The sequence below is a fragment of the Globicephala melas genome, chromosome 20 (assembly GCF_963455315.2).
Source record: "Globicephala melas chromosome 20, mGloMel1.2, whole genome shotgun sequence".
Taxonomy (NCBI): domain Eukaryota; kingdom Metazoa; phylum Chordata; class Mammalia; order Artiodactyla; family Delphinidae; genus Globicephala; species Globicephala melas.
Window position 1 is genome coordinate 6,810,450 of NC_083333.1, and position 25,612 is coordinate 6,836,061.

The 25,612-nt window shown below is 49.2% G+C and overlaps 2 protein-coding genes across 3 annotated transcripts; one reads left to right on the top strand and one right to left on the bottom strand.

The window, feature by feature from the left end:
- The first annotated feature begins 746 nt into the window (after positions 1 to 746).
- On the top strand, positions 747 to 7,388 carry GEMIN4 (gem nuclear organelle associated protein 4). Its single transcript, XM_030861894.2, has 2 exons — positions 747 to 879; positions 4,065 to 7,388. Exons 1-2 carry the CDS (start codon positions 870 to 872, stop codon positions 7,232 to 7,234), a joined length of 3,180 nt encoding a protein of 1,059 aa, XP_030717754.2. The 5' UTR covers positions 747 to 869; the 3' UTR covers positions 7,235 to 7,388.
- A 1,255-nt stretch (positions 7,389 to 8,643) lies between these two features.
- On the bottom strand, positions 8,644 to 19,764 carry TLCD3A (TLC domain containing 3A). 2 transcript variants are annotated; one of them, XM_030861890.3, is made up of 5 exons: positions 16,728 to 16,985; positions 16,195 to 16,278; positions 12,366 to 12,570; positions 10,847 to 10,942; positions 8,644 to 10,394 (listed from the first exon to the last, which is right to left on the bottom strand). In XM_030861890.3, exons 1-5 carry the CDS (start codon positions 16,847 to 16,849, stop codon positions 10,125 to 10,127), a joined length of 777 nt encoding a protein of 258 aa, XP_030717750.1. In that variant the 5' UTR covers positions 16,850 to 16,985; the 3' UTR covers positions 8,644 to 10,124. The 2 variants fall into 2 exon arrangements, with proteins under 2 accessions (XP_030717750.1, XP_030717751.1); XM_030861891.3 differs by lacking the exon at positions 12,366 to 12,570 and having other exon boundaries at positions 10,259 to 10,394; positions 16,728 to 19,764.
- Between the last annotated feature and the right edge of the window lie 5,848 nt (positions 19,765 to 25,612).

Here is a 25,612-nt window from a genome sequence, read left to right on the forward strand (position 1 = left end):
AGGGGCTGTGGTCCTAGCATATTAAGTTGAAGTTCAAATATCTCTTGAATTTAAATCCAGAGAGATTTAGAATGGCTGTGTTGTGGAGTTTTCCTAGGTTAGCCTGTAAAGTTAGTATGAAATCCATGTGTGTCTGACGTCTGAATGGAATTAGCAAAGCCAGGGACATTTAGTGCTCCTTAGTATGACTTTCTGCCCATCTCACCTGTCCCACAATGTCCTTGTGAGTCGGAGAGTTTCCAGGAGGACTCCCCGTTGGCCACTGAAATTTATGGTAAGAGTTGATGGGAAGAGACCCGCTGCGGGGGAGGAAGCCTCTCAGGGAGTGGTGAGTCCATGCGGGTTAGTGGGCAGCCTGGGTAGGGGCATTCAGTGAGGGTGAACTGTGGCGGGGGTGTGAGGAATCCGGGGATTACTGGGTGCGGGAGAATGCGGGGCCAGGGACGGAGCTATAGGGAGGACAGACTGGGGCCCAGGAAGTAGGGAACTGCAGAGACGCGCGGCCGAGCGGAGCCCGGGCTGGGAGGGGGCGGTCGTTTGGGGGCCGGGCCCTGGGTAGGGGGGACGGCACGCCGTGGGATGGAGGCGCGGGTACCTGCCTGTTGCCTGGTTGGAGGCCTCTGGCCGATAGAGGGAGCTGTGGGTCTGGCGGCCCCGATACCGCGGGCGCTTAGGTGGGACCGCGCCTGCGCGCGGAGCGGCGTACATATGCCGAGGTCCGCGCATAGCCCGAGCTGAGACTGCGGGCGGGGGCCGAGGCGCCGCCCATTGTCCCGCCCCCCGGGACCGCCTATTGTGCCGTGACGCTTGCGCCGCCCTCGCGGCCTGGCGGGGGAGGGGCGACCCGCGCCGCAGTCAGCGTCGCCGCCATGGATCTAGGTGGGTGTTCGGTTCCTCTGGGCCCGCGTGGGCCGCGTTGAGCAACCGGCGACCAGGCAGTGCTGAGTGGGCCCGGGCTGAGGGAGACCTCCGGGCCGGGGAGGGGTTTGGGAGGGCGGGGGTGTCTTGGAGACCGGAGGTCGGGGGGCCGGGCTCTACCCGCCGCTCTTCCGCTCGCCTCTTGCCGGCTCCAGGCCCCTTTCCACGTGAAGGGGCCAGCGGATGTGAAGTTAGCGTTCGCGAGAGTGGACAGGTTCGGGCACGTGCTTTGGAAAAGGCCGGACTCCGGCGGCGCCCCGGGGAATCCCGTATCCCCAACGATCTCATTTATTGAACGTCTACTAAGTTCTTGAGCAAGCGTTGAGGTCCTCGTGGATAAACGGGGATGATGATACCGTATCAGCCTCACAGAGTTTGGGGGAGTTTTCACTGAGATCACGTGTGTACAGTGTCGAGTCCAGTGCCTTGCGCAGGGCTAGCGTTCTTCAGACCAGCAGTTGTGGGCACGGGTTGTAGCAGCCGAGGCGGCAACGTGCGTCTTGATTCTCCAGATGCCAGGTCTGGGAGAAGGGAGGGGACAGCTGGTATAAATCGGCGGCTCCTTGCCCAGCCTCCCCCGCTGCTGGATGTGCTCTTAAGGGCATAAGACCAAGAGCTGTTCTGGGAGAGCTGGGGTGAGGCTCCCCAAGATGTGCCAGTATTAGTAGGCTGTTGAGAAATGTTCTGGTCCCTGTCCCCAGCCAGCTGTTCCGTGGTGGAAAGGTAGAGTTGGAAGAGTTTGGAGCCCTGCAGCTGTGGTGATCTCTGTCCCAGCCCACTGCTTTGCAGTTCCGACAACCTGAGCAAATTGTTTGAGTCTTAATGTTTCCATCTCTAAAACAGGAATGGTCCTCAAAATGTTGATCTGACGATGAAAAGATACACATACCAACTAGCACAGTGCCTGGTACAGAGTAAGCGCTTAAACATAAGGAGCGGGCACTCACAAGCGCCAGTTAACCATTCGTGATAAAACACTTGGGATTCGCCCAGCCATTAACTGCTTCTGGGACTTACTCCTTCAGGTGGCATGAGTATATACTTACCGTCTCTGGAAGGTGGGTCTCAGGGGCCAAACATCTCAGCTGAGCAGGTAGAGCAATAAAATTAAATTTACAGAGTCAGAAGGGAGCCTTTTGGGGGGCCCTGGGAGAGCAGCCTGAACCAGAAAGAAAGGCCAGAACCCCCAGGGAGACCTCTCAGCAACCTGGCTCTTCCTGGGAGTCTGCCTCAGCCACTGGGCACCAAGATGGATTGCCTTCACCAGCGGGTTGCATAGGAGTGCTGTTCCAGATGGAAGGGGCAGGATAGTCTCCTGGCCCATGAAAATGGGGAAGCTGTGTTCTTGAGGGCCTGAGGGACTGAGGAAGGGGCCCTGGGAAAGGGGAGAGGGGTCAGGAACATTGAAGAGTGAGCAATGTTTGTACGATGATTTAGTTTCTGGCCCAAAGGAAATATACCTAAGAAAGACATGGCCTGTTTCTGAGCTGGAGGAGGCAAAGAATAGGGACAAGATTCTGGTCCTGGCAACAGTGGAAAGGTTTGGGAGAACCAGCGTTTATCGAGCACTTAGGCTCTTTGTAGCCTGATTCTATTTTGTAGTACGCGGGCCTCTCACTGTTGTGGCCTTTCCCGTTGCAGAGCACAGGCTCCGGACGTGCAGGCTCAGCGGCCATGGCTCACGGGCCTAGCCGCTCTGTGGCACGTGGGATCCTCCCGGACCGGGGCACGAACCCGTGTCCCCTGCATCAGCAGGCAGACTCTCAACCACTGCGCCACCAGGGAAGCCCTGTAGCCTGATTCTTAATTGTATATATCTTACCTAACCCTCAACAGCCCTGGAAGATGGGATTGGGAGCCAACAGTGGGTGTGGACCCAATGCCAGGGGCTTGACTGTATGTATTATTTGATCCTCAGGGTCATAATGTGAAGTCTGTATTATCCCCACATATGCAGAAGTTCAGAGAAGTAATCTGTCCAAGATCACACCACTTCCCCCCCATCCCACCCCGGTACGCGGGCCTCTAACTGTTGTGGCCTCTCCCGTTGCGGAGCACAGGCTCCGGATGCGCAGGCTCAGTGGCCATGGCTCACGGGCCCAGCCGCTCCGCAGCATGTGGGATCTTCCCGGACTGGGGCACGAACCCGTGTCCCCTGCATCAGCAGGTGGACTGTCAACCACTGCGCCACCAGGGAAGCCCACACCACTTTTAAATGGCTGAGCTAGGAGTTAAACCCATGTCTAATTAAACATCCCAAGATGCCTTCCTTGCTAAGTCTGTGTCAACTCAGGGCTCACTGAAGAAGGACTTTTCTGAATCTAGTACAGTATTTTTTTCTATCTACTTCTTGGCTTCTACCAGAGAACCAGGACCATTAGTAGCTTATTCTCTTTGATGGAAAGAGCTGTGGGAATTGAACTGTTTCCCCAAAAGGCAGAACGTTTGAAATCTGTTTCCAAGACAAGGCTTTAAGAGAAAAAAGAGAAGCAGGGCTTGTCTGAGTGCTGCTGTGCAGACAGTCCTGGTCCACGCCCTTCCTAGTCTGTATCGGTACTTAGAAGCTCAGTTGTCAAGTCCTGCAGTAAGTACTTGGTGGCCGCTGTAGTTTGGTACTGTCCTTGCGCTCTCTCTCTTTCTCTCTCTCAGCCAGCCCTTCTTCCCCAAATCTTCTGCTGGCCCATCCTTTGCTGGAGGGCCTTGCCTCTGGGCAGGCTCCTTCCTGAGTCACATTTCAAGGTTGACTTGCCTCCTGAGCTTCAGCCCTGTGTTTCCATTGCTGGAGGACGTTTCTACCTTAATGTTCTACCTCAAACTCCAAATGACCAAGACGTATCGGTGTTCCTTCCAAGCACATCTCTCGTGTTCCCTGTTTGCAGTAGTGCCCGTTGTCTTCCCAGGTCCAGGCTAGAGAGCTTGGGAGTCCTTTTTTATTCCTCAGGTTAATCCTTTGACTTCAGCTCTGCAGCGGGTCCTAGAACCATCCCTTCTTCCCCCTCTCCCACTGATTTCATTCAGAACCCTTTTCATCTCTAACCCTAATAATGACAGCCTGCTGACCAACTGCTGCCTCTCCCTCTAACCTCTGCTTGCTGTTCTGAAAATTTTTCACCACATTCTATCCTATTGGACTTCTGTCTGTGCAGGACCTTTGAATATCTGTGAAGAAATGACTGTTCTGCATGGGGGCTTCTTGCTGGCCGAGCAGCTGTTCCGCCCCAAAACACTGGCAGAATTGACCAAGTCTGACTGGGAGCATGTCGGGCGGCCGATTGTGGAGGCTCTGAGGGAGATCTCCTCTGCCACGGCCTGCTCCCAGCCCTTCGCCTGGAAAAAGAAAGCTCTGATTATCATCTGGGCCAAGGCTCTGCAGCCCTACCCTGTCACGCCTTCTGACACTGAAACCCTGTGGCAGGAAGATGTGTTCTTCTCCGTGGGCAACATGATCCCCACCATCAACCACACGGTCCTCTTTGAGCTGCTTAAGTCCCTGGAAGCTTCTGGACTCTTTATCCAGCTCCTGATGGCCTTGCCCACTACTGTCTGCCATGCAGAACTAGAGCGCTTTTTGGAGCACATGACTATCGACACTTCTTCGAAGGATGTGGCCTTCTTCCTCGACGTTTGGTGGGAAATGATGAAGCACAAGGGCAATCAGCAGGACCCTCTGCTCTCCCAGTTCCGGACAATGGCCCATAAGTACCTGTCCTCTTCAGATGAGTTCTCCCACCCTCCAAAGAGGTTTAAGTCCGACCCGGATGTGTGTCCTACCATGCCCCTGCTGGGCATGCTGCTCACTGGGCTGAAGCAAATCCAGGATAGGATCCTGTGCCCCGGGATGAAGTGTTGCGCCTTGGCCAACTTGGCTGACATGCTGACCGTGTTTGCACTGATGGAGGACAACCCCCAGGAAGTGTCCGCCACTGTGTACCTAGACAAACTGGCCACGGTGATCTCCGTGTGGAACACGGACACCCAGAACCCGTATCACCAGCAGGCACTGGCAGAGAAGGTGAAGGAGGCAGAGCGGGACATCAGCCTGACCTCACTGGCCAGGCTGCCGAGCGAGACGATCCTCGTGGGCTTCGAGTTCCTGCGCAGCCTGCTGCGGGAGTGGCGGGAGGAGCTGCGGGCCACGCTCGGTGGCAGCCAGGGGACGAGCTACAGCAGCTACCGGCTGTGCGACAGCCTGACCTCCTTCAGCCAGAACCTGAAGCTCTACCTGGACACCGCTAGCCTGTCCAAGGAAGAGAGGCAGGTGGCCTCTGAGCTGGCGGAGTGCGTGGGTGACTTCCTGAAGGACACGAACAGGGTGCTGAAGAACAAGGGCTTTGAGAAGGACATCACTGCCTCCATCGCCATGGCCATCATCGAGCAGAAGTTGGACCGGCACATGGAAATGTGCTACATTTTCGCTTCTGAGAGGAAGTGGGCCTTCTCGGATGAGTGGCTGGCCTGCCTGGCCAGCAGCCGGGCTGTCTTCCAGGAGCCCGGCCTGGTGTTAGAGCTGCTGGAAGCAGTGGTGGACGTCAGCGCGGCAGACGGGGCTGTCCCCAGACCCCAGATCAAACAGGTCATCGACTTGATCCTGGAGTGTCATGCACACCTCTCACTGCCAGATAAAAATAAAGTCCTCTCGGGCGTCCTGCTCTCCTGGGGGCGCAAGGGCCTCTCTGAGAAGTTGTTGGGTCACTTGGAGGGGTTTCAGGAAGACCTCAACACGACTTTTAACCAGCTCACGCAGAGCGCTTCTGAACAGGGCTTGGCTAATGCCATCGCTTCTGTGGCCCGCCTAGTCATTCTGCACCCGGAGATCACGGTGAAGAAAGTGTGCAGCATGGCCGTGGTCAACCTTGGCACCCACAGGTTCCTGGCTCAGATTCTCACCGCCTTCCCCGCCCTCAGGTTCGCGGAAGAGCAGGGTCCAAATCCCTCCACGACGATCGTGGTGTCCTGCCTCAAAGAAACAGTCTGGACGAAGTTCTCTACACCCAGGGAAGAGAAGCAGTTTCTGGAGTTCCTGAGATGCCTGGTGAATCCTGTGAAGCCCCAAGGGATTCCAGTTGCTGCTCTTCTCAAGCCAGATGAGGTGCTAAAGGAATTCGTCCTGCCTTTCCTGATGCTCGACGTCAAAGAGGTGGACCTCAGTCTGAGGATCTTCATCCAGACTCTGGAAGCAAACACATGTCTAGAGGAATACTGGCTGCAGACCTGCTCTCCGTTCCCACTCATCTTCAGCCTGTGCCAGCTCCTGAATGGCTTCAGCAGATACTGGCAGCTCCCCAAGGAGAAGCGCTGCCTCCCCCTGGACGGGAAGGACCTGGTGATCCACATCCTGGAGCTCCTCTGTGAGGTGGTGTCGGCTAACGCCGAGACCTTCTCCCCGGACACCTGGGTCAAGTCCCTGTCCTGGCTCCACGGGAAGCTGGAGCAGCTGGACTGGACTGTGGGCCTGAGACTGAAGAGCTTCTTTGAGGGCCACTTCAAGTGTGAGGTACCAGCCACGCTCTTTGAGATCTGCAAGCTTTCTGAGGACAAGTGGACCTGCCAGGCCCGCCCCAGGTATGGGCCCGGCACAGGCCTCCTGGCCTGGATGGAGTGCTCCTGCATCTCCAGCAGCATCTCTGAGCAGATGCTCGCCCTGCTGGTGGTGGATGTGGGCAACCCTGAGGAGGTCAGGTTGTTCAGCAAGGGCTTCCTGGTGGCCCTGGTGCAGGTCATGCCGTGGTGCAGCCCCCAGGAGTGGCAGTGCCTTCACCAGCTGACCAGGAGACTGTTGGAGAAGCAGCTCCTGCATGTCCCCTACAGCCTGGAGTATATTCAGTTTGTCCCTCTGCTCAACCTGAAGCCCTTTGCCCAGGAGCTCCAACTCTCCGTACTCTTGCTGAGAGCTTTCCAGTTTCTCTGCAGCCAGAGTTGCCATAACTGGCTCCCTGTGGAAGGCTGGAGCCATGTGGTCAAGCTCCTCTGCAACAGCCTGACCAACCTCCTGGACTCTGTTCGGTTGATACAGTCAGTTGGCCCTTGGGCCCAAGGACAAGAGCAGGACCTGACCCAGGAAACCCTGTTTTTTTACACCCAGGTGTTCTGTCACGTTCTGCACATCATGGCCATGCTCCACCAGGAGGTGTGTGAACCACTGTATGTTTTGGCCTTGGAGATCCTCACCTGCTACGAAACCCTGAGCAAGACCAACCCTTCTGTCAGCTCCTTGCTCCAGAAAGTAAACGAGCAGCACTTCTTAAAGTCCATCGCCGAGAACATTAGCCCCGAGGAGCGGCGCCAAACCCTCCTGCAGAAGATCAGCAACTTCTGACCTTCGTGGGTCAGAAAACAGCTGGGCCTCAACCTGGCCAGGTCTACGGGGGCTACAGCTGAAAAACACAAATTTTTCGGTTATGTGAAATTTTACACAAGCCCAAAAATCTGACGACATTGTAAAGAAAATAGTTTCTTAGGTATTTGTAACATACAGATTGTAATAAAATTCTCTTTTGAGTTTTATCTTGCCTCTTTTGAGACTTTCTTATCAATAGTCTAGGCTCATCAGTACACGCTGAAATTGGGCGCAGCCAGTCGTGAAGATCAAGTCAAGCTGGGAGGCGCGTGTTCATCACTGGGCTTCTCCACCCTAGAATCTGGCAAATAAGTCTAAAGGTGAACCCACCCAGGTGGACTGACTACAAGGTACGTGTGTTCTGTTGCACTGAGAGTCTCTTTAAGAGTCATTTCGCCGTATCTTGGAAAGGGCAGGAACTAGGAAAGGGACTCTTTTCTGCTACCAATTGGCCATGTGATTTGTGTGCGCACAAGGCCTGCAACCAGTGTAAAAGGAGAGGGTTGGACCAAGAACATGAAATGTGGGGTGGGTGGGAGGGAGGTCAGTGACCTCAGGAAAACAGGTCTCTTCTGAATCGAGGACTTCTGCCCCACAGTGTTAACGCTGTCCATTCAGTGGATCTCAAAGGGGCTGTGCTGATACTGTCTGGTAATCACCACAGAGACGTGTTTAAAGGATGGGTGTAATTATCTTCTGCCTGGGGTGGGTTGTCATGGGTGGGTTGGTTGGTTGGTTTTTCTGTTTGTTTTATTTATCTATCTATCAGGTCTTAGTGTGGCAAGTGGGCTCCTTAGTTGTGGCTCATGGGCTCCTTAGTCGTGACTCGCCAGCTGTTTTAGTTGCGGCATGCGAACTCAGTTGCGACATGCATTTGGGATCTAGTTCCCTGGCCAGGGATCGAACCCTGGCCCCCTGCACTGGGAGCGTGGCGTCTTAACCACTGCACCACCAGGGAAGTCCCGGTTGTCACGGTTTTGAAGAACATGTGGGAGCAGGGAATGGTGTGTGCAAATGCGTGCCCAGGATATATTCCAGGACCATGAGGACTCGTGAGCGAAGTGTTTAATTGGGAGGCAAGGAAGGACAGCTCCATACCCCCATCACGGTGAGGCAGGATTCAAGTTCTCTCCCCCCGCACCTAAAGTGGGCTGGCTCTGTCTACGGCCTACAATTGGGTTTCCACCCTCCTGACTCCTAGTTGGGATTCACCTGGGAAGAGAAGAAAGGGCCTAAAGTTACGTGACCACTGGGCTAGAACTCTAGAACTCTGCAGTGTACTCTTGGCACCGTGAATTACAGAAACATGTTAGAGTGAGGTATGAGCTAGGCTCTGCTGGAGGCTGAAGGCATTCACACACACCCTTCCCCTGCAACAGCCCACCTCTGCCAGTTACACGGAGAAGAACACAGAACAGAAACAATAGCACACAGCAGCCATTCCAGTTGGTCACAGGACAGGTCTTACCAGAAGTCGGCGTGGATATATTTCACAAATGAGAATAAGTTGGAAAATATTAGTGCAACTTAGTCACCACAGGGGTGATTTATAAAGATATACGGATAGTAAACAAAACGGTAAAAAAATGACAGCATTTTATGTTTTTAAATGGCACCCATTAAAGACTGAAATAGTCAAAATTTGATACACTGTTACACACTCAGTACTTTAAAAGTTCACAGACAACAGTGAATTAAAAGGCACTTTTAAAAATCTAGTTTTTCACTACTGCTTGGGAAAAAACTTCATGGTAGCAGTTTCTAAAACCCATCCTTGTCGTTCAGGAGCAATTAGTGTTGGCACCAGAGGATCCTATCTGTAAATGGTGGGTGAAGGAGTCAGTCCACAGAACATAATTTGGCCAGGGCTGACTTGCACTTTTGCTCTCCAGCCTTCTGTGGCTAAATGGCAGTAAGTCAGATAGGAACAGACTTTGGACCACAAGCTCTGGCTTATCAGGAGGCAGTCTAGATGAGACATCTCATGGTTTGGAATACAGCAGTCCGTTCTGCTTCATAGGATAAGGACAGTGTCAAAGCGGGGTTACCCAGTGAATAGCTCGGTAGCCATCATTTCACTTTACCCCTATAGTTTTTAATAAGAGCATCCTGTGTGTGTGGATATGGGGAAATCTGGGCTTGAGGGACATGCTAAAAAGGGAATAGTATCTGTAACTGTTGGTCTAACCAAGTCAGCCTGCAGAGGTGCTGACCTATTGGCCTTCCTACCTACTCAGGTGCTTCAGGTTCCCATCCCTGCCATCTACCCCACCCCGCCAGTGAGACTTCTGATCAGAAGTCGGTAGACAGGAGAATTCAATGTTGGCACATGGATGAAAGGATGAGGCAAAGGACCTACGGGTTATCTAGTAAACAATAAAAAAACTACCTACCCACAACGATTTTCCCAGGCCAACATCACAGGAAAAGAACCAAGTCATCACTTGCTTCTGCTGGCCCAGTATGTGTGGATACTCCCTGAGTGGCTGGAAAGGTGGGGAGCCACCAATATGAGGACCAGGCAGGTGCCCAGTTCCTTGTCACCTTGGTCCACCTATCTCCACACCCCATGCTTCTACCTCCAGAGCCCTTGAGATAAGACCCAAGGAAGGATCCTTGGGCTTCACATTAAACCACCTTGCTGCCAGTGGAGGTCTGACGGGATCCAATAGTTGTTACTAAGGAAAAAGTGCTTTTGCAAAAGGGGCAGGTTAGAAACGAGAGGTGATAGGAATATTCTTTAGAGAAACGCTAATCCCTCTGCTTATCAATACCCAAAAGGCTGAGGCCACCCAGGGCACAATCTGCAGTTTGGTCCACGGGAATACTGAGTGGAGGAGGCGCCCTCAGTGCCTGGCTCATGGAGCAATTAACCATCCTTTTTGGCTGGGGGAGCATCAAAGAGCCGGACTGCCTTCTTGCACAGCAGAGAGAACCAGTAGATCTGGGGAGCGATGAGGAAGGCGTTGGCCACATTGCAGTAGAAAGGAATGTGGAACGGCACTTGGAGCAGGCTCAGTCCCTGCTGCTGGCCGTAGGACCAGTACATGAAGGGGAAAAGGAGGATCCGACATGAGAAGAAGGTGGTCAGCGTGAGGATTCCGTTCACCTTGTACAGCAGCGTGTGCTGCTGCTTTAGCTGCAAAAGAGGGAAGGAGAGCACAGGGTCACTTTCAGGGAATGACTAGCCTGAGTCCCACAACGGACAGGCCAAGCGTCTCCTTTTCGGACACTTGTAGAAAAGATGATTGAGCACTGCCGTATTTGTATATGCAGAGAGTCTCATATTGTTTCCAACAGTGATGTGAAATTTGATCTAAGCCACCCAGCTGACAGGAGCACAGGAACGGTGGGTTAGAGAAACTCTGTGACCAGGATAAATATATATGAAGAACTGGATCAAATTTGAATCAAATGTACAATTTTTCAATCCCACTGGCTCGAAAGACCAACTGACCTTTAAGTCTGTTCAAGGGTCTCCTACCCCACTATTGGTAGCACTAAAGAAGTTTCTCCAAACCCTCTTAATCTACCAAGGAGAAGCAGAGTCTGTTCCCTCGGCACTCTTTCTGCCACTCCTTTCATACGTGCCTGAATCAGAACTCTGCCCAGCGACACAAACGGAGTACTCAGTTCTGCCATGAAGATGCAGCCAACAAAGAAGTCCCCAAGCTCTCCCCTAAGCCTCTGCAGAGGAAAAGAGGAAAAAGGGAAATAAGTAATGGAGGTTAAGGAACCACCGGAAGGAAAATTCTAACTAGGGCTATTGAAAAGGGTAACCCTGAGCAACCATGCAGGGAAATGGAAGTGCTAAACGGGCCAGTGCAGACCAGTTCACACTTGGAATCCTCATGGTCCAGAGGCAACTGCATCACACACTGAGCTTTCTCTAGAATTTCAGTGTCAGCCAAAAGGAACTCTGCAGCCCACTTTTGGGTATCCAACTTAGTCATGCCAAGGGCAGGCACTTAAGCCAGTTCAGTTCCCCGAAATATGCACCAGGGCCCATGCCTGATGTTAGGGTCCCCAACACAATCAAGAGAGACTTATTAAAGAATGTCATGCACTCTACCTCTCCTTTTATCCTTTCAAGAAAGCAGTATAGGGAATTCCCTAGCAGTCGAGTGGTTAGGACTCGGCACTTTTGCTGCTGTGGCCCAGCTTCGACCCCTGGCTGGGGAACTAAGATCCCCCACAAGCCACAAGGCGCGGCCAAAAATAGAAAGCAAGCAAGCAGTATTGGGATGGCAGTTCTGTCTCTTAGTACCACCGAGCGAGGTACGTAAACTCATAGAGCCCCAGTTTCTTCCTCTATGGTATAGGGCTAATGTTTTCTAATTATCATTTCTAATTATTTCTAATAATTTCTAATGATTAGAAAGCCACAAATTTTTTTAAAGTTTTTTTTTTAATGTGGACCATTTTAAAAGTCTTTATTGAATTTGTCACAATTTTGCTTCTGTTTTATGTTTTGGTTTTTTGGCCGTGAGGCATGTGGGATCTTAGCTCCCCGACCAGGGATCGAACCCGCACCCGCTGCGTTGGAAGGTGAAGTACTAACCACTGGACCCCCAGGGAAGTCCCCAAGCTACAAGTTTTTAAATCAAGCGCCTGTCACCTGGTAGGCACTTCGGAATTACTAGTCTCCCCTCTGCATTCCCATTTCTCTTCCTTGTTGGGTGAGTTTTTTTGGTGGGAGAAAATGGATCTGGGGAGAAATTATGAGGCTATTTGCTTTGAGAGTCTGTGCTTTTGTGACATCAAAATAATGCAAACAGCCCTCTCTGGGCGCTATCAGAGCAAATAACCAGTTGATGGAGCTACTCTCATTTCTTTGAAACAATTTTTATGGTGTTTTCTATTGTATGAACTAAAGGCAGAACCTTTGACAAATGCTTGGGCATCACAGAGGGCTGGGGGATTGCCAGTGAAGAGGATCACAGACATTTCAGATTTAACTCCTTTCTACACTGTGGCAGCAGCTGGCAGGAGGGCAGTGGGGGCAGCAGGAAAGGGGAAGAAAAGGGGGCAGTCTGACAGTTGGGACACCCAGTTCAACAGGAGGAATGAGTGGCTGAACCTACTGGTGCCTGTCCTGGGAGGCCATTACCTGTGCGACCGGCACAAGGACAAACAGAATAACTGCGTGGTGCGTGATCATGAGGCGGTTTTTACTTAGGAAGTTTCGAAAAATGGTGAGGGGATGTTTGCTGCTCTGGTCCCTGGTTCGGTACCATTCACAGAGGTACATGGCGTAGGAGTCATAGATCATGTATGGAATCAAAAACCAGACATACTCTCGGGCAAGCCAGTGCCTGAAAGAAAGCATATGGATGGTCCAAGAAGTAATTATGGATATCCGTTATGAAGGCTCACAGCCAGCCTCTTCTTAAACACATCTGCATCAGCTTTGTACTTAATCAGCTGTTTTTACTCCAGATACTTCACAATGAACATGCTGAAGCTGACAAATAAGGAGAGTGAACAACTTTCTCTAAATTACAGGGCAAACTCCTAAGTGTCAAAGGTAGAAAGCAAGGATTCACTCAGCACCATGTGTTTCAGTGACTTGCCCTCACTATCTGTCTGGTTTAGCTACTCATTTGTAATGGATTTTCTGGTACTTTGTGATATAAGCTGACTTTGATAGATATCTCTACCAGGGATTCAACAGACCCACCAAGAAACAGGTTTGGAAAGTGACCCAAATCCCAAACCCAGTATTTCCAGTTTAACTCTACTCAGTTGCTCAATAGTTGGGACATTACTCTTGAATCTGTTTACAACCCCACTCTAGGGAGTTTCCAGGAAGTAACGCTGGCCACTTTCTTTACAATACTATGGCTAAACCCGGTTTCATTCAAGAAAAATATCTCTGGAAATGAGCCCAGAGCTCAAGGACTACCTTACAGGAGACAGATACCAAAAGAGAAGCTAGGACAAAAGACAGTGTTCCCATTTACTTGTCCACAGGGGTTGAATCAATATTTGCTGAGTCAAAATGACAGTTTATCACTGTCCCAGAGCAGATTAGAAGGTCTCTACAATTTCCAAAATTTTGTTCCCCAAATAGTCACTCTACAGAAAATCTACATGAAAAAAAAAATCTAAATTGAAATTATGTACTATCCTGGGAAGGATTAGACTAAGTCAGCAAAGTTTTATCAAGCGCCCATGTTTAGGTAGAAGAAACCATTTAGTTTTATGGTTCTTAAACTACCTGAACATCAGAATCGCCTGCAGTGCTTATAAAGGGCTCCACGCCTCAGAGACTAAACATGGTGTGTCCAGGACCTCAAATCTGTATTTTTAACCTTGTCTTCATTTAACCTAAGGAGCCAGTCCACTGAACTGCAACATTGGGAATATAGAGTGCCATTCACATTTCTGTTCCTGAATGATTCCACACTTACCACAGCAAAACTAAATAATGACTAAGCAGTGAAATACGCAAACAAGTAATGGCAAACTTAATATACATTCAGGTAAATTAATTAGCCAAGTTCCAATGAGGCAAAAAGATGCAATATTTATTCTACTGCCCATCTGTGGTCTCCATCGCTTTCTTGAAGCAATTCCAAAGTAAAACAACTATGAAGAGCAATTAAAAACTCATCTGAAATATAACTGACCTCTCCCGTTGCATGGAGCCTAGGGTTTTAAAATTTTGCACACGGTACCAATTCAATAAGATGCGAAATTGTGGCTGTTAGTTGAATTCCCTGAAGACTTACCAGCAAGCGATCTGGATTATAATCTTAGCTAGCACTAGCCTGGACCTTAACTTTTGTTTTTGTTTTTTTTGCGGTACGTGGGCCTCTCACTGTTGTGGCCTCTCCCGTTGCGGAGCACAGGCTCCGGACGCACAGGCTCAGCGGCCATGGCTCACGGGCCCAGCCACTCCGCGGCATGTGGGATCTTCCCAGACTGGGGCACGAACCCGTGTCCCCTGCATCGGCAGGCGGACTCTCAACCACTGCGCCACCAGGGAAGCCCGACCTTAACTTTTTTTATAAAATGAAGATAATTTAAAAAAAAAAAAAAGATAATAATCCTTGTCTTACTTTCCTGATGAAGTTATTGTGAAGATTAGAAAGTTAAAAGTATGAGAGTACTTTTAATTGTTACTATTATTATTTTTGGCCACACCACGCAGTTTGTGGGATCTTAGTTCCCAGACCAGGATCAAACCCAGGTCCTCGGCACTTATTTAAATGTAAGTGAGCTGTGTGGCCAAAAAAAAGGAAGCGCTTACATTGACAACTAGGGATCTGGGTCTCTTTAAGGAGCTGATGAAACCCCTGGCCCTGCATCACACCCTACAGATAATCTGGGAAGATTCATAGACACCCCCTCCTACCTACAGACATTCTATATGAAGGCCTAAAATTAAAAGACATAGAATAGAAAAATATTTGGATGTACAGACTATGAACCCCAAAAGGCTTTTTTTTTTCAGATGATTAGGTGCCTTTAGGGCATCCTTGTGCATCCATGTAAGCTGAGGGCACAGAAGGTGGTGTCTGTCTCTATTTTGCAAGTAGAGGATGGATCTAAGGCATAAAGATATACAAAAGGAGGACCCTAAAAGCCAAACTTAGATTTGCTACCATGCTCAAGCCACTAAGACACATGGCTTCTGAGGGGAGAACACAAGCGTGCTACAGAACTGAAAGTTAATTGTGTGCAGATCTCTTCCTGAGATGTGTAGCAGCTGCCTGCCGCTTGCCCTCAAGTGCCATGGGGGCTGCATCTGTCTTAGCTTAATCTCTGTAAAGGAGGCAGGTTTCAAGTTTGACCTGACAAACTGGGGGCAGTGAGGGAGCCTGCTGCACCATCAGGAAATGCTCAATTAAAATAAAAATTGAACCCAGCTGAGAAAATGCTGTTAGTCTTTGGTGTATGCAATCAAAGTCACTTGACCTATCTTCTCTCAGCATCTACAATTCATCGCCAATAACTGGTTTTCTCTAAAAAAAAAAAAAAAAAGGCAAAAGAAAAGCACAAAAATCTTGATGGCAAGGTTAATCCCAAATAAGAACCAGGCACCAAATTTGCAGGCCACAGTGAGATAGATGCCCCTCTCGGGCTCCCCTCCCATTCCATTCGCAACAGGTGAAAACCAGGACACATAATAGAGTAAACATGAGAAAGGGATTAGGAAAGGCTATTAACTTTCCCTGCACATATGACAATTGCTCTTCAACTTAACTGTGAGGAGGAAAGGGTGATTCTAGGAAGACAGGTAAAAAAGGATGGCTTTGAAAGGATGGCTTTAAAATGGGGTGGGGGGGCACTGTTACCCAGGTCTAAATACTATACAAAGTAGACCAGCCTGGTCGCTATAATTTGTTTCACTGAATGCACATTTCCTGTCCTGCCTGTGGACTGAACTTTCACACCCATTCGAGTCAGTTTTCTGAAAGCTCCAGAAAACTCTTCATCACCTTCATCTTTCAGAGGAAAGACAAGAGCAGCATTTGTAAAGAAAGGAGTGGTGGATTTGTTCCTTTCCATAGCAGGGCTCTGCTAACCACACATCCTATCTTGGCCAATGAATGCTCCACAGCAGAACCCCAGGGAGATCATTTAAAAGAACCAAAAGCCACACTTCCACTTCTGAGTAATTTTCACATTTATCTATCGCATAAAGAACCTGGATCGTTGGACCACACTGTCCTCTAACACGCCACCTTAAATCAGACTCAGGCTCTGTCATGCTCTAGCATTTCTTCAGTTTACTTTCTCCTAAGCTGGCGATGCTGAAGGTGAGGAGAGGAGGAGGGAACTAGTTATAGTGCCCAAGTTTCACCCATTAATCAGCTGCCTGACGGCACATGCTGATAAAGAACTAGGACCTGTGAGCCACTCAAATGCGGAAGCTTCGAAAAAGCCCAGCGCCGTGATCGGTGTAGCTTTCACCTGGCATTGGATGTTACCTGTCGGTGATCACGTGGCTACAGGAGCGGATGATGATGATCCCAGACCCGGTGGCCAACACAGCCTGCACTGAAGAAACCAGCCTAACGTGCGACAGAAAAGAGAAAAGGGGGGAGGGGGGACGGAAAGAGTGCTCAGTCCAGTCCCATGGACAGCATGAAGCCAGAACTCTTCAACCTGACTTCCCCCGGCCGCCAGGGTGCCGAGGAAAACGGTAGGGCCGCCGCCGCGCTCCCGACTCCCAAAGCAGCTGGCAGATGTCAGCATCGGGGAGACGTCCCTCCCGGTCCTCATCAGCGTGGGCAGCCCCCCACCCTCCAGCCTGCTCCCGCTCCACCCTCCTCCGCCTCCCTCCCTCCGGGGGCAGGCTCCACAGGGTCCTCGGAGCTCTCCGGCCCGCGCCGTGGACTGGGCGAGGACCCGGGAGGCGGCCCCCTCGCTTCCTGTCGTCCCCCTTTTCCGCCCTGGGCTCGGCGTTGGGCGGGCGCAGCCGGGGCGCATGGTCGGGCGGCGGCGCGGCCTCGCCCCGTACCTGGTGCTGATCAGCACGCAGTCGTTGTGGGTCCAGGCGGGCCGCGCGCGCCGCAGCCCCCAGGCGCAGAGCCCGAAGAGCCCCGGGAAGAGGAGCGAGCCCCAGGCCAGCGGCAGCAGCATGGGTGCTCGGGCTCGGCCGCCTAGCTCGGCGCCCTCGGCGTGGCTCAGTCGGCTCCGCGCGCGCGGCTCCGGGACTGACGCGGCCTGCCCGCCCCTATTTCTACCCTCCGCCCTCCGGCCCCCGGCCCCGGCCCCGGCCCCGGCCCGCCGCGACTCCGGCAGCCGCCGGGCGCTGGTCCCGAGCCCGCGGCGCCACTCCCCGCGTGACCAGGCCGCGGACCGCGATAGGAGCGGGCTGGCCGGGCGGGGCGGGGTCTCGCCGCCACCGCCCCTGGGCCGCGAGGCTTCCCCTGGTTTCTCGGCCGGCGAGTAGGCGGCAGCGGGAGCTGCTGCCCGCCGGGCCCTGAGTGAGCGGACGTTGCTTCCCCGACCAGCGGCGCGCGAGTGGCCGCCGCCGGGCCGAGGCCGTGGAGGAAGCGCCGAGGCTCTCGGGGCTTCTGTTCCGTCACCGCTGACGCCTCCCCCTCCCTCGGGGACCCGCCTGGCTGACGAACTGCCCCGCACCTGCCCACCGGGCGAGGGAGGGGAGGTGGGGGAGGCCCCGAGAGGGCCAGGTAGGAAAAGGCTCCGGGCCTAGACCCCGACCAGCAGGGTGGGGTGAGCCCGCGGGACAGGGGCGTGGCCCGGCGCGAACAGGGCGGTGAGCGTCTCTCCAGGCGAAGGAAGGAGAGGGCGGGTGGGCTTGAGGCCGTCTGCTCGCCTGACTTATCTGTGAAGCGCTCTCGCTTCCAAGTGGGAGGCTTAAGGAAATGGTTGTTCTGCCGGCCAGAGATGGCTTTTCCACGTCCTGCCAACCGCCGAAATTTCTCCAGAGGAGCATCGATCCAGCAGTTCCTCTCTCAAGGCACACATCGAGGTGGAATCTCACGGCTGCAGACTTCCCGTGGTACTGCGGTACTGTCTCTAGGCTTTGGGTCAAGATGCTGTCCCGTCTTGGTGACTGTTTTGTTGTTGTTGTTCACAGCGTTGTGCTTACTTCAAAGTTCTCGGGCCAAATGCCCTGAACTTGGGTGGGCGGAATCGAATCATTTTCACTCAGCCCCAGTCACATGGCACCAATACAGTAACTGCAGTATTACCGGCTTCTCTTCTCTTGGGACTTGCCAGAGTTTTACTTTGGTCTGTATCTTCCTCAGCTTACAAATGTGGGGGGAAAGACAATTCATTTATGTCTACAGCAATTGAAAGGTACTGTGGGTCTCTTCAAATCACCATCATGCAAAATGCTAACCAAAGCCCCATAAGAGTCCTTTGGAACAGCTGGGCTCAGCCTCCCTGGGTCAGTTTCCTTATTTGTGAAATGAAAAAGCTGAATTACAAGTTCTCTTTGGTTCTTCCAGCTCAAAATTCTTAAGATTCTATGACTTTCATAAGGTAACATTATTTCTTTAGATGTCAATTAAATTTCTCTAACATGGCAGTTGCTGGTGTAGAAGCCGATGTAAACACAGCTTTTAACGTCGTCGTATATGTGGTTAAGGTGAGGGATTTAGGAAGCAACATTAAGGAAGCAGAAAACCCAAAGAAAAGTCTGATATTTCTTCCACTTAGGGCAACATCTCTAACTCCCAAATTCACCGGTAACACCCTTGGTGAAATAAGAAAGATACTTCAATTTGGTAGCAAGATATCTGGCAAATAAAAAGCTTTCTGTACATTCACATTTGCGTGTGTGGGTAAAGGACAGCTATCTTCCATTCTCTTCAGAACAACAAATCCTTCTGCATTGCAATTTCTACTCCCTACCCGTTTATCCCAGTCACCTCTGGCTCCAGCTTTTCCAGAGAGGGACAAGTGGTCACAAGTCCTCCCTGCCTTCTCTTCTTAAAGGGATCAGCAAAGTGCATCAAGGATGCCAATACTTTTCAGTGATGGGGATCAATCTACCCCCTATGCAAGAAGTCGTTTGTACAGCTCTTAAGGAGTCTATGAAACGACAACAAAACAACAGATGTTTCATGCATAGAAAATAACCAGTAAAATCAGTTTCCAACACCATGCTCATGAAGTCACCAGAATGTTTAGGCTGAACCACCAGAAGGGCAACAAGCATAAAGTGAGCCCTGGCTTTTCAAGTGGGCAAACGATAATGTCAAAAAGCATCAAGCTTTTTTTTACACAAACTTCTACTCACCCTTCAGAAGTCTTGAGTCAACTGTTTCCTCCTGCAAGAAGGTTTCAATTTACCTGTCTCTCCAGGCAGGTTGATAAGTTCATTTTCTAAACTGCCTTTGCATTTGAGTAGTGAGCAAGTTGGTTTTTATTTGTATGCGCTTTCCTTGAAACAGGACCATGTCGGGAATTCCCTGGCGGTCCAGTGGTTAGGACTGGGCGCTCTCACTGCCAGGCCTGGGTTCGATCCCTGGTTGGGGAACTAAGATCCTGCATGCCGTTTGGCACGGTCAAAAAACCCCAAAAAAACAACAACAAAAAAAACCCTCAGAATCTTTTTGTTTTGTTTCCTAAGTTATACCTGGCACGTTGCAGGCGCTCAAGAAATGTTTGATACTTTTTAAAGCTAATGCTTATTGAGTGCTTACTGTGTGCCAGGTACCGGATCCAGCATTTTGCATGAGTTATCTCATTGGTTCCTCGCGAAAAATCTGTTGTCCTCACTCTGTGTGAGTGAGTGTGTGTCTGCAAAATGAGACCCAAAGCAACTAAAATATTGCTAAGGTCACACTGCTGGTAGCAGAGTTGGGATTCAGTATTTTCTGCCTTCAAGGTCAATGTGCTTAATGACTATTCTGCCTTCAAACTTGATAAGCAAGGCGAGAGTACATAATTCTTTTTCACAATGTGGTTGCTGATTAATAACCACTGTTTCTAATTGTTTACCCACAAATATAAATGTGTGGGGTGGAGCTTATGGGCTCTGATGCTGCTATTATTAACACCATTTTATATTTATATATAATTTTTTTTTTTTTTTTCTTTTTTGCGGTACGCGGGCCTCTCACTGTTGTGGCCTCTCCCGTTGTGGAGCACAGGCTCCGGACGCTCAGGCTCAGCGGCCATGGCTCACGGGGCCCAGACGCTCCGCGGCACGTGGGATCCTCCCGGACCGGGGCACGAACCTGTGTCCCCTGCATCGGCAGGCGGACTCTTAACCACTGCGCCACCAGGGAAGCCCTAACTTTATAATTTTTCAAAGCACTTTACATGTATTATCTCACTTGGTTCTCAAAATAACCCAGTGAGGTAGGTGAACATATTATTTTCATTTTATAGATAAGGAGACTTGGATGCAAATGGTAAACTGAATTGCCACCCTACGAAGTGGCAAGTCTCAAATTAGGACCCTGGACTCCTGATTCATGTTCCAGGGTGATTGCAACTACTTCATGCTGAGGCAGACAAAGAGAAAGAAAGTGATGGCCGTTAATGGAACATCACTCCCTTCAGGCTACCATCAGCAAAAGCCAGACAGCATTTCAAGGAGGCAGCTTGCTCTCAGGACTCAGAGTGTGGCCAGGAGGAAGTTAGTTCCTACCTTTTTTTCCCCCTTGTACTTTGCATTCAGTAACACCACCTGATCAACACCTTTCACTGATACCTGCATTTGTGTTTCCCCTCCAGACTGAATGCTCCTGATGGGCAGGTGGGGCCTATCTATCCAGGAGGCAGCCATGGCAGCTCCAGGGTTAGGAGTAGAGGACCTGAGTGCCCGTTTTGGCTCTGCTACTCAGAAGCTGTGTGACATGGAGAAAACTACCTACCCTTCCCTGTAAATGGGGGTCCCTCTACCTAACTCACAGGGTGGCTGTGAGAATTAGGTGAGATCTTTTCAAAAATACATGTAAACTATATGCAGGGCAGGGATTTCCCTGGCGGTCCAGTGGTTAAGACTCCACGCTTCCACTGCAGGGGGCGCAGGTTCGATCCCTGGACCAGGAACTAAGATCCCACATGCCACTGGCACAGACAAAAGAAAAAAAAAAAACTATATGCAGGGCAGAGGCCCGGATTATTGTTCTTTCTCTTGGTATCCCCACAGCACAGTTACTTGCTGGTAAGCTTCTCAATAAACATCTATTGGGTTGAAGATGCCCTAGGCCTGCCTTAGCCAGCTTCCAGACTGCAGCTTCTTCAGTTATATCCTGGACTATTTGCAATAGCAAACTCTGAGTCCGAGAAGCAGTCACACCCAAGCACGTGGCTTCTGCAAACAGTGGCCACAGCTGCACACCACAGGAAAGTCTTTGCTTTTGTACACAGTGATAATGATCCCTGTCAATAAAAACCATAATTTACACAAAGAGCTGATTATATAGTGCTTGCCTTTGTGTACTGCTCTGTTTTTTTCAAAGTCCTTTCACATAGGCGTTTCCTTTGCTATAAATGCAAAAATTTGCTTGTTTGCAGATGGCTACACCTAACTAAAAGCAGAGTGAGTCCTACAAGCTTAAGAAGTATTCAAGGGCTTCCCTGGTGGCGCAGTGGTTGAGAGTCCGCCTGCCGATGCAGGGGACACGGGTTCGTGACCCGGTCCGGGAGGATCCCACATGCCGCAGAGCGGCTGGGCCTGTGAGCCATGGCCGCTGAGCCTGCGCGTCCGGAGCCTGTGCTCCGCAACGGGAGAGGACACAACAGTGAGAAGCCTGCGTACCGCAAAAAAAAAAAAAAAAGTATTCAAGGACGTTAATCCATTAAGGAAATTACCTTTGAAATGAGTTAGAACCAGCAAATTGCTGTGAACAAATTCAGCTGCCTTCCTAAATCATCAGGTCAACAATTTTCAGTGTCTTCATGTCTCATAAGTAATTCCATAAAAGGTTGATTTTGCTTACTTTAACTTATATGATTTCTTCTTTTTTTTTTTAGTTTTTTGGTCATAAAAGTAATACTTTAAAAAGTAAAACCTGTGCAATATGGAAAATAATAATCATAAATAATGCCACCACTGAGAGATATTACTCTCAGATTATTAACATTTTAATAGAATTCTTCCATATGTATACATATATAGTAGAATATGCATTTATTATATATTTCATTGAGATCGTGCTTTAAATTAATTTTTAAAATTTTATTTATTTATTTACTTTTGGTTGTGTTAGGTCTTCGTCACTGCTCCTGGGCTTTTCTCTAGTTGCGGTGAGTGGGGGCTACTCTTTGTTGTGGTGTGCAGGCTTCTCATTGCAGTGGCTTCTCTTGTTGCGGAGCACGGGCTCTAGGCGCGCGGGCTTCAGTAGTTGTGGCACGTGGGCTCGGTAGTTGTGGCTTGCAGGGTCTAGAGCGCAGGCTCAGTAGTTGTGGCGCACGGGCTTAGTTGCTCTGTGGCATATGGGGTCTTCCCGGACCAGGTCTCAAACCCAAGTCCCCTGCATTGGCAGGTGGATTGTTAACCACTGCGCCACCAGGGAAGTCCCTTTAAATTAATTTTGAATATTAATATTTCACTTATCATAAGCATTTTCAATGTTAAGATTTTCACAAACCTCATTTTTAATAAGTCAGAAGTGATTTGATATTTAAATTATTGTAGATTATATTTCAAAGTGGGTTTTCACTGGTTTTGAAAGGAATTCTTGGGGTGAGAGCAGGTTTGTTCATAGACACATCCTGGCACACAAACATAGACAATGGCTTCATCCTTTCTGGTAACTTTATCCTTAAAAATATTAAGATTCTCATCCTTACTAGCACTCTCAGTTTCTGTTTTTAAGGTGGCATCATAATATCTATAGCGACCCCAAGCTCCTATTTAAGTATCTAGTTTTTTCTTTTTATAGGCTGAGCTCTATTAACCTATGTAGTAAACTACGGTTATGTAGGCGCTTGGTACTTAAGAAATGAATGAAGGAAAAGCATTCCTGTGAAGCTAAGTCTGTAGTGTCTTGTGCCATGCACAGTCAATCTCAACGCCAGGAGTTAATTACAGCTCAGCAAGATTGTAGGTGAAAACTTAAATGCTGGAAACTAAGAACTAGCATTCAAAAAGATACGTGCACCCCTATGTTCACAGCAGCACTATTCGCAATAGCCAAGGCATGGAAACAACCTAAACGTTCATCTACAGGTGAATGGACAAAGAAGATGCGGTATGTATATACAGTGGAATACTACTCAGTCATGAAAAGGAACGAAATAATGCCATTTGCAGCAACATGAATGGATGTAGAGATTATCATACTAAGTGAAGTCAGAAACAGAAAGGAAAATACCATACAACATCACTTACATGTGGAATCTAAAATATGACACAGGACTATCCCTGGTGGTGCAGTGGTTAAGAATCTGCCTGCCAATGCAGGGGACACAGGTTTGAGCCCTGGTCCGGGAAGATCCCATATGCCGCAGAGCAACTAAGCCTGTGTGCCACAACTACTGAGCCTATGCTCTAGAGCCCACGAGCCATAACAACTGAGCCCATGTGCCACAACTGCTGAAGTCCACACGCCTAGAGCCCGTGTTCTGCAACGAGAAGCCACCACAATGAGAAGCCCACGCACTGTAACAAAGAGTAGCCCCCACTCGCCACGATTAGAGAAAGCCCACACACAGCAACCAAGACCCAATGCAGCCAAAAATAAATTAATTAAAAATAAATAAATAAAATAAAAATATGACACAAATGAACTTATCTACAAAAGAGACTCACAGACATAGAACAGACTTGTGGTTGCCAGGGAGGAGGGGGACTGGGGGAGGGATGGATTGGGACTCTGGGATTAGCAGAGGCAAACTATTTTATATAGAATGGATAACAAAGTCCTACTGTATAGCACAAGGAACTATATTCAATATCCTGGATAAACCATAATGGAACAAAATATAAAAAATAATGTATATATATGTATAACTGAATCACTGTTGTATAGCAGAAATTAACACATTATAAGTTAACTATACTTCATTAAAAACAAAAAGAACAATGCAGAGAGAGTTGATTAGTTACAGAGACTTAAAAGTCTATTTTGGGAAGGAATCTTCATTATATATAGCAACAAGAACCTCAGCCCCATTGTATATACATGCCACATCTTCTTTATCCATTCATCTGTTGATGGACACTTAGGTTGCTTCCATGTCCTAGCTATTGTAAATACAGCTGCAATGAAATATTACTCAGACATAAAAAGGAACAGAACTGCGTTATTTGTAGTGAGGTGGATCGACCTAGAGACTGTCATACAGAGTGAAGTAAGTCAGAAAGAGAAAAACAAATACCGTATGCCAACACATATATATGGAATCTAAAAAAAAGAAAAAAAGGTCATGAAGAACCTAGGGGCAAGGCGGGAATAAGAGAACGGACTTGAGGATATGGGGAGGGGGAACGGTAAGCTGGGACAAAGTGAGAGAGTGGCATGGACATATATACACTACCAAACGTAAAATAGATAGCTAATGGGAAGCAGCCGCATAGCACAGGGAGATCAGCTCGGTGCTTTGTGACCACCTAGAGGGGTGGGACAGGGAGGGTGGGAGGGAGACGCAAGAGGGAAGAGATATGGGGATATATGTATACATATAGCTGATTCACTTTGTTATAAAGCAGAAACTAACACACCATTGTAAAGCAATTATACTCCAATAAAGATGTTAAAAAAAAAAAAAGAACCTCAGCCCCAAGAATCCTAGCGCATGCTTATGTGGCACCTGAGTGTCACACTTGCCTGTGACTGACCTCATGAACTATGAATGGTCAGTCTAAAGACTGAATGAGCTGTTGATGTAAGAGCCAGGCTGAAATACATTTGCTCTGCAGACAGAGCAAACTCCCACGTTGCCAGGGAACATGATGGAGCTGCCTAGCAGAGGTCTTAGAAGGATTTGGAAGGTTTTAAATAATATTAGTGTAAGATGAAGAGCAGGGAGCACTTGGTAGTCAAGAGTCTGCCACTTTCCTTCTTTTATGTGTTATAAATCCATTGTTTCCTTATGCAGTATCTGTGGCTTGATTGGTTTGTCCTTATATGTTTTCTTCTCCTGTTTAGATAGTAAATACCATGTCCACTCAATCTGCTGCTGTTTAACGTCTACTATTGTGGTCCTGGCCAATACAGCAGCACACATATTAGCCTTCAAAAAAGATTTTAAGGGCTTCCCTGGAGGCGCGGTGGTTGAGAGTCCGCCTGCCGATGCAGGGGACACGGGTTCGTGACCCGGTCCGGGAGGATCCCACATGCTGCGGAGCGGCTGGGCCCGTGAGCCATGGCCGCTGAGCCTGTGCACCCGGAGCCTGTGCTCCGCAGTGGGAGAGGCCACAGCAGTGAGAGGCCCGCGTACTGCAAAAAAAAAAAAAAAAAGATTTTAACATTGAAAAGGGAGAGAAACAACTATCACTATTTTTCAAACAATATGGTACTTTATCAAGAAAAAATAAGAAAATCAACTGAAATTTAGAATAAGACAGTTGAGGTAAGGTGGCTAGATACAAAATTGACACACAAAAATAAATGGCTTTTCTATAAGCCAACAAATAACAATTAGAAATGGTAATAGAAAAAGAGGACCATTTACAATTTTTTTATAATTTATAAAATCACTAGTTTTAGACCTAACAAGAAATATGCAAGACCTATATGAAGAAAGCCACAGACGTTTACTGAAAGACATAAAAACCTAAATAAATGGAGAGCATGGCCTAAAAATTCAATGTTGTAAACATGTCAACTTTCCCCAAATTGATGTCTAAATTCAATACAATTCCAGTCAAAATCCCAGCGTGTTTTTAATGGACTCCATAAGCTCTTTCTAAAGCTTATGTGGGACTTCCCTGGTGGTCCAGTGGCTAAGACTCTGCACTCCCAATGC

Coding starts and splice junctions, on each gene's coding strand:
- TLCD3A (XM_030861890.3), bottom strand. CDS start 16,849: ATGCTGCTGCCGCTGGCCTGGGGCTCGCTCCTCTTCCCGGGGCTCTTC. Junction 16,279..16,727: donor TGCGTGCTGATCAGCACCAG/GTACGGGGCGAG, acceptor GTCGCACGTTAG/GCTGGTTTCTTCAGTGCAGG. Junction 10,943..12,365: donor TCCTTGTGCCGGTCGCACAG/GTAATGGCCTCC, acceptor TTTCCTCTGCAG/AGGCTTAGGGGAGAGCTTGG.